Below are 16,415 nucleotides of genomic sequence, written 5' to 3'. Positions count from 1 at the left end.
CATGCCAATCTTATCTTATCTCTTCTGTTTGTGTTCTTTGAAAGCTCTCCACCATTGGATTGATCAAGGCAGTCTGCTTTCTCCCGAAAGTCAAAGTTTCAGATATGTCGGACCAACATATTGCAGGTCTGTATGAACTCTTCATCACACCTGAATACATGAAGAAAACTACACCTTACAAAAAATACAGGAATTGTATATTATTTTGTGACCAAAAAAGTAAAAAATCACCACTCATCCGTGTGAGGTGCAGGATTAAGAGTGACTGGATATTTTAAAGAAGAATCCGCACACTTCAAGTCTTTGTGCAAAAATAGCTTTACTGATTGCTATCAGTAAAGCTATTTTTGCACAAAGACTTGAAGTGTGCGGATTCTTCTTTAAAATATTATTTTGTGACAACATATTAGTAATATTTTTGGAATTTGTATGTTGAGACAAATATAAATACTATAGGAACACTATAAAGGGTGATATACTGTATAGAGGTATACATCGTAGAAGTATTATACATTACCATGTAACCACTATACACACTACTATCTTATAGTTTTATATAAATCTTATTACCACCAGTACATACTACAATAAGGAATTTCTACACTACACACTGATTACAATCACACAAGAAAACAGAAAACACACACAAAGAGAGAGAGAGAGAGAGAGAGAGAGAGAGAGAGAGAGAGAGAGAGAGAGAGAGAGAGCTCACACAACAATCCCACTGCACAGCATTTGGCACAGCTCCAAGGTTTTTTTTCCCAAGCAATTTACCTTGCAAGAACTTTACTCCCATTTCAGAGTGTTATCAAGCATAAACTTTCACATTTTATAAACAAAGGAACTAAGATCCCACCCACCCCATCCCCTCACATAGGAAAAGATTGCAATGGGTTACATAACACCCCATATATAGTCTCCTCTCCCAACAGAGGGCCATTCACATAGCAAGACTTTTGAGAACACATCCAGTCATGATACTAAACTTGTTGCTAGATCTGCTTGACTTAAAAGGATGGTTAGTTGTTATTTGTGTTCTCTTGATTGTAGTGGATGTAGTCAGAAACAAAGATCCTCCAAATTTTCCACCTGGACCATGGCCTCTCCCAGTAGTTGGGAATGTTTTCACAGGAGTAGATTTCAAATCTATGGACAAGGTAGGAAAATAATATACCCATGCTGTCATTGCACACTTACAAATACCATCACCAGAGTTCTTAGCTTTGGATTGCTGTAGATATTATTTCAGTACATTTCGTAACTGTGATATTTGCTTTATCAAGCAGAATTCTAAACACAGACCCATAAATGTATTGCATTACACCCTTCAATGAATATAAAAGATGACTGCTTGTATTTATTTGACCTTACATTATACTTCCTTCCATTCCATATCCATCCTTTTTGTACCCCCCCCCCCCCCCCAAAAAAAAAATAATGTCTTAAAACTCTGCACGTTTCTGTGACCTCTCTCAGTGGGAAATAAGCCAAGTTGCTGGTACTAAGCCATACACTTCTTCAGCAGCACATTGGAAGGCTATCATTCACTCATATCAAAATGCAATCAAATAATCAATCACTTTAGCTGGAATCAATGACTATACCTTTTAAAACCAAAAAAAATATGAAGTAAGTCAGTAAGTAATGTCTGACCTCCTGACAAGTTTACTGTGTTTACCTTTAAAGCTGGCTGAGGTGTATGGAGATGTCTACAGCCTGAGGTGGGGCAGTGAGAAAACAGTGTTTATATCAGGATACAAAATGGTGAAGGAGGCCCTGGTTACTCAGTTGGACAGTTTTGCAGACCGGCCAGTCGTTCCTCTATTCCACAAGGTCTTTAAAGGGATCGGTGAGTAAAGAATCTGATGCTAAACTGCATGGTTGGCATTATGTATGGTATGGCACATGCCGGCATTGCAAGGCCACGCCGAATGTACATTTACATTGTATGTCTTTGAATTAAGGTATTGCCTTGAGTAATGGGTATATGTGGAAGGTGCAAAAGAAATTTGCCAATGCCCATCTGAGACACTTTGGAGAAGGAAAGAAAACCCTGGAGCTTCACATTCTGCAAGAGTGTCAATACCTTTGTGACGCATTCAAGGAGGAACAAGGTGTGAGTCGCTTAGAAACAACACTGAATTATCAAATACAGATGATTTCCATGCTTAGATATGAATGGATGCATATTGTAACCACAAAAGCAGTAAATATCAATGAGCCCAGGCCACACACGACAGGTTAAGCTGTTGATTATTAATGAAGGACTATTGACCTAAGGACTATTGATTAGAAGTAGATCTGTCAAATCATTCTGATTTTGACATTTATTACCTTTGGTTCAAGGGACAGGGTCAGTGGGGCTCTCATTGGCAGTCAATACTCAATAGTTAGTGATTTATTCTCACTGCTGATTCATTCTCAATGCTGATTCATTCTCACTGCTGCTGTTGTCATTGTTGAGGCAAACAGTCACACAAAATGTAATGGATTTGCAATGAGCAATAATAGTTGCCAAATCATCTTATTCTGATGAGGGAAATCTGCTGAACACACAGAAAAACATCAGCAGCATTCTCTTATACATGCTTAATGACTGTCTTTGTTGTTTGTTTGTTTGTTTGTTTTGTTTTGTCCCCAAGAGCCATTTGATCCGCAGTACGTGCTGTGCAGTGCAACAGCAAATGTCATCTACTCAGTCGTCTTTGGGCGTCGGTTTGAGTACAGTGATGCACATTTCCAGAACGTTCTCCAGGCAGATGCTCAGGCAGTTATATTGGCAGGGACTGCACAGGCACAGGTCAGTGCTGCAGCTGCACTTGTTGCGAAATCCACAATTCTGATTCGTCATGATCAGGGCTCTAGTGGAGGCCACATGCACGCAAACACACTTTATCCACCTCTGAAATTTCAGACATAGAGTTTATAAATAAAGAAGCGCGCTCAACACCTTAGTGCTTCGAACTGGGTGCTTAAACTTACTTGATACTAAATCATAAACATTGAAAATAAATAAAGCAAGCACACGGCAGTTTCCTTTTACTTTTTTAATCGCCTCACAGACGTTTCGGGCTTTACCCTTCTTCAGTGAGATATGGCGATTCTAGAGTTCTAGACATCGAGTTTACCCACTGCTCAAAAGAGTTTATTCACTGCAACTGTTCACATTCAAAAAGCACACTGTATTATTCACATTCACAATTATGTACACTCATCAACACTCTAGGAACCATTTCATAGCACTGGTATTGTTATAAGCATTGGTCAATAACCTCCACCCTCACCAAACATGTTCTGAATACCATGAACAGAATTCATAGTTTACCCACCTCTTATTTGACCACAAACACCCCTGGTCACAATGCAACGTGATACATTTTGATCCACATTCCCCTGTTAATCTGTGTCGGTGTTCTACTCTTTCCCAGCTGTACAACGCCTTCCCGGGCCTGTTCCACCACCTGCCAGGTCCCCACCAGACCATTCACTCCAACTACAAGATGGTCACAGACTTCCTGCGAGAGCAGATCCTGAAACACACGGAGGACAGGGATCCGTCAGACCCACGTGATTACGTAGACGTGTTTCTGGGTGAAATGGAGAAGGTGAGACAGAGGCAGACAGATAGCCACTGGAATCCCACAAACCCAACTGCTTTTTGCGATGTTAGCTTTTGTCATTTTAATGTCATTTTAAGATTACATTACGAGGGCTGAGAACCAAAGGGGCGTAAGTGACATTTCACCAACTTTACGGAAGAGCCAAAACAAATCTAACTGCTTCTATATGTTCACAGTTAAAGACCTTATATTTATAAATATTTTACTTCTATAATTTTGTCAGCTAAGAGAGCTCATCAAGAGCTTTCAGGTGATATATATAACTCAATTTTGACCAAAATGTCACTTACGCCCCTTTGGTTCTCAGCCCTCGAAGATCACAAAACATTGACATTAGATTTGTGATAGAACACCACTGTGCAACATTAACATTAACAAGTTAAACTGCACTTACATCGGGAGGTCATCCAGTATGCTGGTGCAATAAAAGCAAGCTCCTCCTCTCTGCCTTTCAGAGTACTGATGAGGAGGCAGGATTTAACTTGGAGACCCTGGTCATCTGCACCCTCGACATGGTTGAGGCTGGCACTGAGACCGTTGCCACGACACTGCGCTGGGCCCTGTACTTCATGATGAAGTACCCTGAGATACAACGTAAGTGATCTATGATGTTGTTGTTGCTGTTGTTGTTTTTTAAATCATTATTTTACATACAACATTCAGTTGTCACTAGAGACCATGAAGATGTTCAACTATGTATTGTATATGAAACAGAGAAACATAACGTATGCACTGGTAGGGATAGCATTGTTGTGATGACATTATGAATGAAATATGCCATTTAGTAATGATCACTACATCAGAGGTCACTGACACACTATAATCAGCAGCTTTAAGTGGCCGTGTCTAAGCCAGCACATCTACATCTCTATTGCAGAAAAGATCCAGGCTGAGATAGACAATGTGATTGGCCAGTCACGGTTCCCAAACATGACAGACAGACCTAAACTGCATTACACCGAAGCAGTCATCTATGAAACTCAGAGGTTGGGAAATGTTGTGCCATTAGGATTTCCAAAGATGGCCTCCAAAGACACCACCCTGGCTGGATACTTTATACCCAAGGTGAATGATCCTTGACCTTTGACCCTGATCTTTGACCTTCTTTGACCTTTCAATCATCTGAGTAAAACCACATGCTTACCCTCCTAGCTCATTGAACCCCCAAAAGCAAGAGCAAGAGCAAGTAAAGGGGGGAAAACCAAACCAAACAAACAAGAACAGCTTTTAAGCTGTTCAATTTCAAGCCTTTAGTAAATGCTGCCTGAATTGTTTGCAATACTGTATATTTCTAAATGGCATGTGTGTCTTTATCTGCTCAGGGAACAGCGATAACTGCAAACCTGTCATCTGTGCTCCATGATAAAAATGAGTGGGAGACACCTGATGTCTTTAACCCTGAACATTTCCTGGATTCCAAGGGACACTTCCGCAAGAGAGATGCTTTCTTTCCGTTTTCAGCAGGTGACCAAATATTAAGCCCTACACCTATTTTTTAAACTGTGTCATCACACATTCTTGAAAAAAATTGAGTACACGTTATTATCACATTATTATGATGTCATTTTCAAATTGACACGTTGTTGCAGTGGTAGTCAATGACTAAGCAATCAACAGACAGAATGTTGTTGTTGCTGACACTGACTCTTGTGTATGTGAGTACACTTAGGTCTGGTATGTATCTTCATGTTGTCACATGTATTCATAACCCCCCAGGGAAGAGAGTTTGCCTAGGGGAGCAGCTGACTCGTATGGAACTCTTCCTGGTGTTCACCTCGCTGCTGCAGAGGTTCACTATCTCCGCAATCCCAGGTGTGGAGCTCAGCCTGGAGGGACTGCTAGGCTTCACCTACTCGCCTCCTGCCCATAAGATCTGTGTCAAGCCTCGGTGATGTCCAGGCCCTCTTCCTTCAGAAACACACAAAGAAACAAAGACAGTCTCAATATAAAACTGTTGTAGGATCACCTTGAACATCCTGAAATGGATGTCAAATCAAGTAAACCATGGAACCATGTAAAGGCGGATTAATGTCTATGTCTGATTGTGAGATTGTTAATCATCATAATTGTGAGAAACCTAGTCACTCCACATAAATGTATTAGCTTGCTTAAAGGGAAACTATGCATTTTGGCAATTTCTTTGCTGTTATCTTGTTTTTCGTTTTTCTGATTTGTGTTTCATTTCACTGGCTCTGCCATGACATTACAAGATCGCGAGGCTATGAGACTTTTTGTTTGTAAGTACGGTGGCCCGCCAGCTCAGTTCAAAATGTTATTCCGCTCACAGGCACTAGGTGGAAGCGACACTGCCACCATTCAATCTGAAAAAAGATACATAACCGAAACTGTTCAGTTAAGGTAAATTAATCTTATATGTATATAAATCACTGTGTGGTCAAAAATACTTAAATATAAACAGTTTTCTCTCAAGCTGATGATACTTGTGAGTGATGATTATGGGTGATGCCTTTAAAAAAACTTGAGATTGTGATTCACAGTGCCCTTCACTAGTATACATTTTCCGTGGCGATAGCTTGCCTTGTTTGCAAGCAGAGGGATATGAGTGCAGAAAAGGAATGTGTGGACTTCTATTCACCCTTAGGTTTTCCAGGAAAACTTGTCTGAACCCAGCTTACATAACAGGCTGTCCAGCTGACACACACCCTCCACACACACACACACACATTTGTTAACAGAGCGGCAGCTCTCTTCCTGCTCTGTCTCATCGGAAGCAAGCCCAGAGTGCGCTAATGCTCTCACACACACAACAACAACAGTCTGCAGGGCTTTTGTATCGGTCCACCATGTTTTCCGAGAGCTCTGAACGAGCTTGTTCACAGTCTCCTGGGCTGCTTGCCTGCCTGTGAAACCTTTAAATAGTCTATATATATTGTGTCAGTGCTGGGAGGGTTTGCCTTTTGTCTGTTATTTGACATAATGTATGTTTTGAAAGCACATTATTTTAAACATGCTGCCTGCTAGCTGTTCAATAACAGGGAATGGTCATGTCTGGAATAAAAAGGGTAGTGAATATGATGATAGTGATACTGTGTGTCGGAAAATAAAAGATTTCATCATTTGAATATGCCCTCAATGTGTACAAATAGCAGCAAGATAAATACATGGTTGTAATAGCCTACTACAAGCTATCTATCTGGCCAACTAAACCAAAGCCTTTTTGTGCCTCTCTGAACAATCTCAATATCCTTATCTCCAAAGCCCTAGGATAGGTCAAAGTAAACTTGAGTAAGCAACATTATAGGCCTAATGTTGTGCATGAAAATTAAAGGAGTCGCAACAAGGAATATGTGTTTTTGCATGAGGATACAGAAACAAATGAATCACTAATCATGGAAACATGTTTCCATAAGTGTACAAGCATCGTTATCCTGCTATTTGAGAGAGAAAAATGAGAGGGAAAAATAATAAGGAAGATGATTTAAACAAAAGAACAAACAATCCATATTAAGTCTGTCTGGTCAGAGAGAAACATTCTTTTGGGCTCCAAATAACCTGCATGAACTAAAGGAATGTTCCCATATGGGCATGTCATGTCAAATCATGCTACAGTATATCAGATAAGGTGTTGCTCCACCATCAGATGTTGTTCAGACTTGGTCTATTTTAAGAACGGGTCCAAAAACCAAGGCCTGGGTAAGGCGCACAGTAAAAAATGAAAAGTTATGTTGTCCAATTTATCAAATCATAGGTTGTACAATTAGATGAAACTAGCCTAGTTCTGAATGAAACAAATCCTTATTGTGTTGAATGGTCATTCTGGGGTGCGTTTCCAGAAAGCATCCTACCTACAGTAGGCTAACTTGCGTCGCAACCTTGGTGGTTTGCTTCGTCGTTCTTGGATTTGGTGTTTATAGAAAAGGTAGTTCAAACTCAGCAATTTCTTGCGATCATGCACATAATTTGCAGGGGGTTTTGGGGGTCATAACCCCCCAAAAAATCATATCCAGCTAATATATCTTACACGTGAGATAACTTTGCTTTTCAAGATAATTGATGATTGGTCAGTAGGCGGTAGTTTTACACTATTTGGGCTATAACTTACCACATAACGTGCATCCGAGCAGGTTTGGTCGGCAGCATAAGGCACTATAGTTATAGAGTGACGCTAAAACAGAGCCACTTTCGTATGACAGAATACCCTGGCTTTGAGCGCAACATACCCACTAATCGAGCTTCGTAGGATACCCCATAGATGTCTATAGTTTGCCAGTGTCCTATGAGGTAAAGCCAGAGGGTGTCAGAGATTTACTGTGTTGAATCAATGTCACTGAATTGTAATTTACAGTAAGTTGCCGTTTGCTCCAATACAGTCACACGTTTTGGGGGGGATTGCATAATTTACTTGGAGATGTCACATGCTATCTGCTGTGGGCTAGTTCAGAGGTTACGGCACTCCTTTAGAGTGCGCACGCCTGTAGGCTACTGTACTTGTATACGTACACACGGTTAATGACAGTGCATGTGAGTAGGCTTGCTCTGGGGAAACAATGAAACATTATTATTATTATTATTATTTTGTAGCAATCTTAATGTGCTAGTAAGTGGGCAAAAGGTGTTTAAAATGCTTTCCAACTTCTTGGTGAGGAAACACACATTCACCAAAACTGATTAGGACATACTACCTCTCTCAAACCATTTGAACATTAACTGAGATTTTTATATATGAGGAGAAGAGGGAAAGAGAGGGAAATGGCCAAGGAGGTGAATAGAGAGAGGTGACCAGAGGGAGAAGGAGGCGACAGAGGAGGTACAGCAATTGAAGAAGGAGAGAGAGAAGGTGGTGACAGAGGAGGTACAACAATTGAGATAGTGAACACACACACACACACACACACACACACACACACACACACAACCATTAAGTGGACAATGTTAGCTGCTTGATTATCTCAGTGTTCTGGCAAGGCTCATGGGAACACAATGTAATGGTGACATCAAGGCATCCCATGTGTTCATTTGCCTTACTTGTTCAGTACTTACAGTAGGTGCTTCACATTGAACATGATTTTGTTGGATGAATTCATTGTTGGCAAAATATGTCAGTTCAACGTAATAACATTGTGTTTGAAAGAAAAGCATGAGTTTGTTTAATTTAATTCTTTGTTTGTGACAAACCATATTTCCCTTATCTTATACTGAATTCAATTAGAAAAAGTTGATTACTCAATCGGAAGACTATTTGAACAAAATAAGGATGTGTTTCATCCAGAACTAGACTGTTTTATGTAATTGTAATGTAATATGGTTTGATAAATTGGACTGCCCTGACTTTTCCTTTTTGATTTCTAGGCTACCCTTACTGTAATTTTAGTCAGGACAACTAAAAAATGTAAGGCAACCCGCTGCCAAAGATCTTTGAGTAAACTCAACGTATAAGAGCAAGTTGGTACATCATGGTTCCAAGCTATCCCTTACGAAAATTAACCATGGATTAATCATGGTTTATCTGTACAGTGGATGAAAAACCGTCATGCCCACAACCTTCAGATTGTGAGACTAAAACAATATCTGCACTAACAAGGGTTTAACTGCAGGTGCAAGAACGGAAAGCTCATTTTCAACTCATGTGGGTTGAACTTGAAAATGATAGATTATGGTCCTAACTACAGCAGTTAGGGGATTATGGGTAATATAGGGTAATAAAGTGACATAATGGATCATGTGAATCTGGGAATCACAGAATCTAGGAAAATGGTTGCTGCACAGTGTCAGATTTTACTTAAAAGTTGTCTACTACATAATGGTTAGGTCCCAAAAACCTGTAAACTATTTTTGTTCAATTTCAATGGTTGCATATTTTCATGCATTATGTGTCTGCAACTGGATGTTGGTGCACAGGCAAGGGATTATCCATGTTTTGTAGTTATTGCAGGGTAAGGGATAGCGGCTGTCGAGGTGTCCCAAAATACAGAATTAATGAATTAATGAGGCGAAGGCAAATATCTCCATGATGCATAGGGGAGTGGAGCTACAGGCAGCTATAGCTCACTGGATCACTGAAAAGAAGGAATCGCTGGATTTACTTGGTTTTATCACGTACACTCAGAAAAAACCCACACTGGCAGTGGAGCCCAGAGAGCCCCTTTCCCAATAATACTATTAGAGGGGCCAGAATTACTGTCGGTCATAGGGCCCAAGTTCTCTCGCAGCACCCCTGCAGACACATAATGCAAAATCCCTTACTTTGCTCATCAGTTGTCTTATGACATACTGTACACATCTCAAAAAGCCACCATAAAGAGTAATGAGAAAAAAAAAAAAACATTATAAAGTATCACTTACTTAAAATATCAATGTCCTACCATGGCTTCCAACATGACAAACAAGACATTTTAAAATCCTGAGGGCAAAGAAAATATGAAAACATCAAAATTGAACAAAAATAGTTTACAGTCTTCATTTTTGGGACATAACTATTATGTAGTAGACAGACTTTGAGTAAAATCTGAGACTGTGCAGCAACCATTTCCTAGATTCCGTGATTCCTAGAATCCATTATGTCACTTATTTACTGCAATAACTTCAAATCGTATAGGATAATCCCTATAGCCTTTGCACCAACATCCAGCTGGTAAACAGTCAGTGAAGGATTGTGTCATTTGTCAAAGAGTAACCTATTGGGTTACTTTATTACCCTACATTATGCAATAGCTACAACATGGACCGCCTTTGCACGAAGATCCAGTTGCTCTGCATAAGTAAACAGTCAGCAAAGGATTAGGTCTTTTGCAGGACAATAGCCTTTTCTCAAACATGCAGCCGAGTATGATATTGAATGTGCTTGACCTAAAGAGCTTCATGCTTTTTCTCGTCATATTTCTTCTAATTGTCGACTACCTGAAGAATCGAAAACCTCCAAACTATCCCCCGGGGCCATTGGCACTGCCCTTCGTGGGAAACCTCCTCAGTATTGACTCCAAACAACCACATATTTACCTAACCAAGGTGAGAAAAAAGATCAACTTTCCCATATCAGTAAAACACATGCCATAATACGTTTCATGATCATTTGTGACCATTCAAAGCGAAATCAGTCGTTTTGCGCACAACGTTATTTTGAGAAAATCAACAAACTTAAAATGTTGAATTTCACGTTTTCGCATAATTCGACTGTATACAGTCTACGGTTTCATATCGTGGACGCATTTCACGGAAAAGGTGATTTCTCCTCTTCTGGCATCATGACAGGAGAACCATGTCAACTTTGGATGCAGTTATCTTAGCGAGTTTGTGAAATAACCTCGATATAGGCCTACATATCGTTGGAAAGCTTAGTTTATGGCCGTTCACGTGAGCACAATAACTTTATTTAGTAAATTTTACCGAAACGACTGGTTCCGCTTTACAGGGTCTAATTGGACATACTGTAGTTTACTGCAAAACCTGTTCATTCTGTTTGAGAATAGAGTTAAAGTAGCCTCAAGCTCTACACGTAATTGTGGTGAATGGAAAATGGAAAATTACTATTTTCCTCAGATGCAGTCATCGGTTATAGCCTATAAATGTAAATAATTCACTGCAAAACGTGTTCATTCTGCTTGAGAAGAAGGTTACAGTAGCCTCAAGTACACTGAAGAAAAAGAGGCTGGATTTACATGATTTTATCATGTACAACGGTTGCACATGAATTAAATGTATAGGTTTACAAAGCTGATTCATGCTTGATCAAACAATTTCAATAAAAAATATTGAGCTAAGTTTATATGAAGCCTTTGCAAGAACACTGAGATAATCATGAAGCTTAAACTAAACGGTGCTGCCAGAAGTAGGCTATTCACATTAGTCTCTTAAAGAGAACTATGAACATGATAAAATCAAGTAGCCTAAATCCAGAGATTCATTTTTGGTCATATTGCACTGCTACTGTACATGGATAGTAAATGCCTAATGTTACTGGATAGCCCTTAGCTATTCTAAAATCTAATATTTCAGAGGGTTCTTCTGATTTGCTGTTGTTGTTGCTGTTGTTGTTTTTTTAAAAAAAGGCGAAGTTGACTTATCAATTATGTCTTTATAGTTGGCGGATGTTTATGGCAAAATTTTTGCTTTGCGTCTGGGCCGAGAACAAACCGTGTTTGTCACTGGCTATAAAATGGTGAAAGAGGCTCTTGTGGTTCAAGCTGAGAACTTTGTGGATCGTCCCTTTAGCCCATTGGCTAATAGAGTCTACCAAGGAGATGGTGAGAAATGTGATTTTTTCCATTAATCAGTGTCATCACATGCCATATGTGTGTTATTATTTATGATTTATGTCCCATATCTATCTGAACTGAGTAGATGTCAGACATGGGTTTTATTCAGGTAAGTCCCTGCAGGGACAGTGTATCTCAGTTGTAGTAAAAACAACTTTTGATCAATATTATTGTTTATTGATCATACCGTATACTAATGACCACATCACCAGACATCAGGACATGATAGTAAGACAATGAAAACTATTAACAGGATCAGGAACACAGTGCTCCTTTAAGTCTTTGTCTGCAGATTTCAGACAAGGAGGAGAGTGGCATGTAGCGGTTCTTAAGGCTAAATTATTTAATTAACGTATACTGTGTGTGGAGAGCATTCACTCCCCATTTATCTCGTTTTTGACGGAGGTGAATTTTAGACGGCATTGACGCGTGGTCACACGTTGGGTTGATGCGGGCCCTTATCCCATGCATCATGCTCACTCATTAGAATACTGCTGGGCACCATGAATATGATGCTCAAGTCAGCTGTTCATTTCTGTATATCAGGAGGTCTGTTCCAAAGTAGTGGACATAAATGGAGAAGGCATCGTCGTTTCACGCTGACCACACTCAAAAACTTCGGCCTGGGGAAGAAGACGATGGAGAATGCCATCTCTGAGGAGTGCCGCTACCTTCAGGAGGAGATGGAGAGCCAAAAAGGTACAGGCCAGGAAGAGGAAGTGACCCGGTAACATTCCACTGACTCCCTGCTTCTAGTAATGAGAATCGACTGGGATACTGAAAAGATAACAAGATTTGTTCTTAGAACACTGATTGGATGCTTTAGAGAACTACCGCTCTAACAAATGCATGAGAACTGTACAATATTGTGTATATTTTTTGTTAGTGTTTAATATTACACATATTTTTGCCATCTCAAACTTGGATCTTTTTGCTCTCTTCTCCATCCTCCCAGGTGATCCATTTGATCCAAAAGTTCTTCTCAACAATGCAGTTTCTAATATAATTTGTCAGATGGTATTTGCACAGCGGTACGACTACACTGACGATACTTTCAAGAGGATTCTTTATTTCATGAACAGAGCAATATCCCTAGAAGGATCAATATGGGGCCAGGTATTATAACACTTTATAATCCATAATCCATACTCAGCTCAGCACTCTGTTTAATATTTCAAGATAAGAGAGGAACATCAAAGTTAGTTACCTGCAAGATCTCCACATTTGGACACTGTGAAGTTGGATCCATTTGATCCAAAAGTTCTTCTCAACAATGCCGTTTAACATCATTTCATTTAAGTCAGTTATGTTGAAACTTGGGGTTGCAGTTCATATGGCTATTTGTATTCCTATTGTCTAATTTCTTGTGCTCATCTAGTTTGCAGGCAGGAGTTTCTAGTTTCTAGTTTGCACCCATTTGGTCAGAAGGAACAGCATAGTTAAATTACTCACTTACTAATATGATTAATTACTTATTTGTACTGTAATTGCTAGATACTAATATTCAAATGTATCTGCTATGATATTTCTGAGCACAAATGGCTGTCTCTCCTTTTTTAGCTATACGAGGCCTTTCCTGCCATAATGAAGTACCTGCCTGGGCAACACAATGATATTTTTAGCAACTATGGACACGTTCATGCATTCATAAGGAAAGAAGTGGAGAGACACCAGGACAACTTTGACCCAGAGAACCCCAGAGACTACATTGATGCCTACATCACTGAGATGAAGAGTGTAAAGTCTTCTTGTTTTACTCAAATATAAAGGGCCCTAATTTCATTAATTGGCAACAAGCAAGGCAAATCCCATGAGGAAGATCCTAACTGTGCCAACATGGTATGGGTGGGTGTTGGTAGGGAATGGAGAGAGTGATAACCCCACCAGGTCTTGAACCTGGGTCTCCAAATTACTAACCCTGAAGCTTGACTACAACACCTATATAGAGCCAGACCCGTTGGCAGTCAGAGTGCATACTCAACTGTAGTGACGGTACTCTGACATGGTAAATTAAGTGCACCGGACTTAATCCATTTTGCTTGTATTCCGTCAATGAAATTAGGGCCCAACATGTTAATGTTTCAATGTTAGAAGTTAATATGTTAAGGCTTACTGTTGCATGTTACTTACTTATTACCTAGGAGGCTTACTGATTTACTGATTATTTCATTGTAATCTTGTAGTGTGACTATATTGTATAGGCTACTATACAAGATTCATTGTAATCTTGTAGTGTTTGATATAGTGTGTTGATTATCTATTCTTTAGGGATCACGTGACCCCACTGATGGCTTTGATGAGACCGCTGTGGTTCTAAACTCAATGGACCTGTTTCTCGCTGGGACTGAAACCACCGCCACCACCCTGCTGTGGGCCCTGAATCTCCTGATCAAATACCCAGATGTACAGGGTGAGAGTCTCAAGCATATGTTGACTATGTAAAGAGTAGGGTTTACCCTTACGAAAGGTTTCTAGAGATTTGCTGAATGTTTCCCATTCTGTGGAATTACAGAGAAGGTGCAAGCAGAGATTGACCATGTAGTTGGGCAGTCACGCCAACCCAGTATGGCTGACCGAGCCAGTATGCCGTACACCGAGGCTGTGATCCACGAGATTCAGAGAATAGGAAATATTGTCCCACTGAATGGTCTACGGATGGCAGAGAAGGACACAACTCTGGGAGGATACTTTATACCCAAGGTGGGGTCAAAACGTCCTTCAACCCTCTCTGGTGGGGTTTTCTTTCTCGGTAGAGCTGATGAAAGATTCCTCGTCCATGTTGGATTGACTTGTTTAGTACATCACCGATGACCTGTTTTGTACGTCACTGTGATTACCAGTCTCACATTACATTGATATGGTATTTATTTCGGTAGGGAACAGCTCTGATGCCCATGTTGACATCAGTGCTGTATGATAAGTCTGAATGGGAAACACCAGAGGAATTCAACCCAGGTCACTTCCTGGACTCTGAGGGCAAGTTCAGGAGACGAGACGCCTTCTTGCCCTTCTCTGCAGGTAGGATTAAATGTCCAATGCAAGAGTGATTCAGTCGCTTAAGATGGGTAACTGCTCTAGTTGTATGTCTCTTCATACAATTATGATATAGTGCTCTTATCTAGATACAGTATATAGTGCACTCACAGTCATTAACACCCCAGGATTCATGACGTTTCCAAGTGCTTCTCAATCTTGCTCCTCAAATGTGACAGGATTGTTGTTCTTTTTCCATCGCCTGATGAGATGCGCCCAGGGCACAGAGCACATTCACCACAGCACTTCATGCTGGAAGCCTTTTCTTGACACCTCTGCTGTTTTGTCTGAATATCTTGCAGATTAAAGAAACTCTGCATCTGTTTTTTCTCACAGGAAAGCGGGTGTGTCTTGGGGAACAGCTGGCCAAGATGGAGTTGTTTTTGTTTTTTGTGAGCCTGTTTCAGAAATGTACGTTTTCCACCGAAGATGGAGTTGAGCTAAGCCTGGAAGGAGATGTGGGATTCACACGCAGCCCATTGCCTTTCAAAATTTTTGCACAGTCACGCTGACAGAGCATTGACCTTTTCAATGCATTTAATTTATGCAACATTTAGAAAATTATACAACACATCGCAGATGCTATATCATTATATCATCATTATATTCTTTTTTAGAAAAAGGTCAAACATCTTCACAAGAATAAGGGAAATGCAAATATGGTTTACAGTAATGGTTTGTACTCACTTGTTTTAATAACAAAAAATAATTGTAATAGTTTCATCTACATCTGTAGAAATGTCCATATTATGTATAATTACACTGATGAAAAATCCCATTAAACTTGTTATCATTTTCCTGACAATTGTGTCGTTTTTTAACATCAAGTATATCAAGAAGCAAGTATAACATTTTACAACAAATTAGTGGGTTTGTACTTACGAGCCCCTCATTGCTTAGTGTGCGTGACTCAGCATAAAGGGTTTGTCCATATTGAACCCTCCCTTACAGCTTAGTGTGCGTGACTCAGCATAAAGGGTTTGCCCATATTTGCCTGTTGGGGGAGAACATTTGTAGTTTTTAAACTGACAGGCTATTGCATAACAGAACATAAGCAGTTGCAGTCAAGTTCACCTTTTGTCTTTTCAAAAGGATGTGTTGTTTACACGCAGAAATGAATCATATCAGGTGGGAGTGAAGAAACACATGCACAGAGAGAATGCAGTGTGACAGAGTGTCACATGCTTTAGCGGCAACAGAGGTTACAGTGCTGAAAGTCAACCAGGCCAAGTCCAAATAGTCTTACTGTAAATGGTTTGCCTATTATTTACCAGTGGAGGGAAAAGATATTTTCACAGACGTGGAATGTTGTAACAAATTGTGGCTCAGAGATAGTATCTAGAACCTTCAAGGATCACAGTTTGGGTGCACAATCTGGTCAACTAATTACTGGACACCTACAGGGAACGTCTAAATAACACAATCCCTAATAAATACGTTTTTAATCAACTCTCCATCTCCTCCTTCTGTCTTCTTAGAACAGGATTCAACATAAGCAATGGGCTGCTGGCCCGGGGCAGATAAAAGAGCATGTCGGCAAGTTGGTTGT

General features: G+C 40.0%; 2 protein-coding genes across 2 annotated transcripts; both read left to right on the top strand.

Annotated features, from left to right (window-relative positions):
• The first annotated feature begins 929 nt into the window (after positions 1-929).
• LOC134101889 (cytochrome P450 2J2-like) lies at positions 930-6,703 on the top strand. Its single transcript, XM_062555752.1, has 9 exons — positions 930-1,157; positions 1,687-1,849; positions 1,965-2,114; positions 2,643-2,800; positions 3,429-3,605; positions 4,076-4,214; positions 4,498-4,685; positions 4,943-5,084; positions 5,337-6,703. Exons 1-9 carry the CDS (start codon positions 975-977, stop codon positions 5,510-5,512), a joined length of 1,476 nt encoding a protein of 491 aa, XP_062411736.1. The 5' UTR covers positions 930-974; the 3' UTR covers positions 5,513-6,703.
• A 3,590-nt stretch (positions 6,704-10,293) lies between these two features.
• On the top strand, positions 10,294-15,671 carry LOC134101881 (cytochrome P450 2J2-like). The gene is made up of 9 exons (XM_062555742.1): positions 10,294-10,586; positions 11,659-11,821; positions 12,380-12,532; positions 12,789-12,949; positions 13,394-13,570; positions 14,102-14,243; positions 14,346-14,533; positions 14,710-14,851; positions 15,203-15,671. The coding sequence occupies exons 1-9, from the start codon at positions 10,395-10,397 to the stop codon at positions 15,376-15,378; spliced, it is 1,494 nt and encodes a 497-aa protein (XP_062411726.1). The 5' UTR covers positions 10,294-10,394; the 3' UTR covers positions 15,379-15,671.
• The last annotated feature ends 744 nt before the right edge of the window (positions 15,672-16,415 follow it).

Source organism: Sardina pilchardus, chromosome 15 (genome assembly GCF_963854185.1).
Source record: "Sardina pilchardus chromosome 15, fSarPil1.1, whole genome shotgun sequence".
NCBI classification, from domain to species: Eukaryota; Metazoa; Chordata; class Actinopteri; order Clupeiformes; family Clupeidae; genus Sardina; species Sardina pilchardus.
This window is presented reverse-complemented; position numbering and strand designations above follow the sequence as displayed.

Excerpts from the sequence above, each read along its gene's own strand:
- LOC134101889 (XM_062555752.1), top strand. The coding sequence starts at position 975 with ATGATACTAAACTTGTTGCTAGATCTGCTTGACTTAAAAGGATGGTTA. Across the intron at positions 2,115-2,642 it reads CGCATTCAAGGAGGAACAAG|AGCCATTTGATCCGCAGTAC; the intron begins GTGTGAGTCGCT and ends TTTGTCCCCAAG. Across the intron at positions 3,606-4,075 it reads TTCTGGGTGAAATGGAGAAG|AGTACTGATGAGGAGGCAGG; the intron begins GTGAGACAGAGG and ends TCTGCCTTTCAG.
- LOC134101881 (XM_062555742.1), top strand. The coding sequence starts at position 10,395 with ATGCAGCCGAGTATGATATTGAATGTGCTTGACCTAAAGAGCTTCATG. Across the intron at positions 14,244-14,345 it reads CAAATACCCAGATGTACAGG|AGAAGGTGCAAGCAGAGATT; the intron begins GTGAGAGTCTCA and ends GTGGAATTACAG. Across the intron at positions 14,852-15,202 it reads CTTCTTGCCCTTCTCTGCAG|GAAAGCGGGTGTGTCTTGGG; the intron begins GTAGGATTAAAT and ends TTTTTCTCACAG.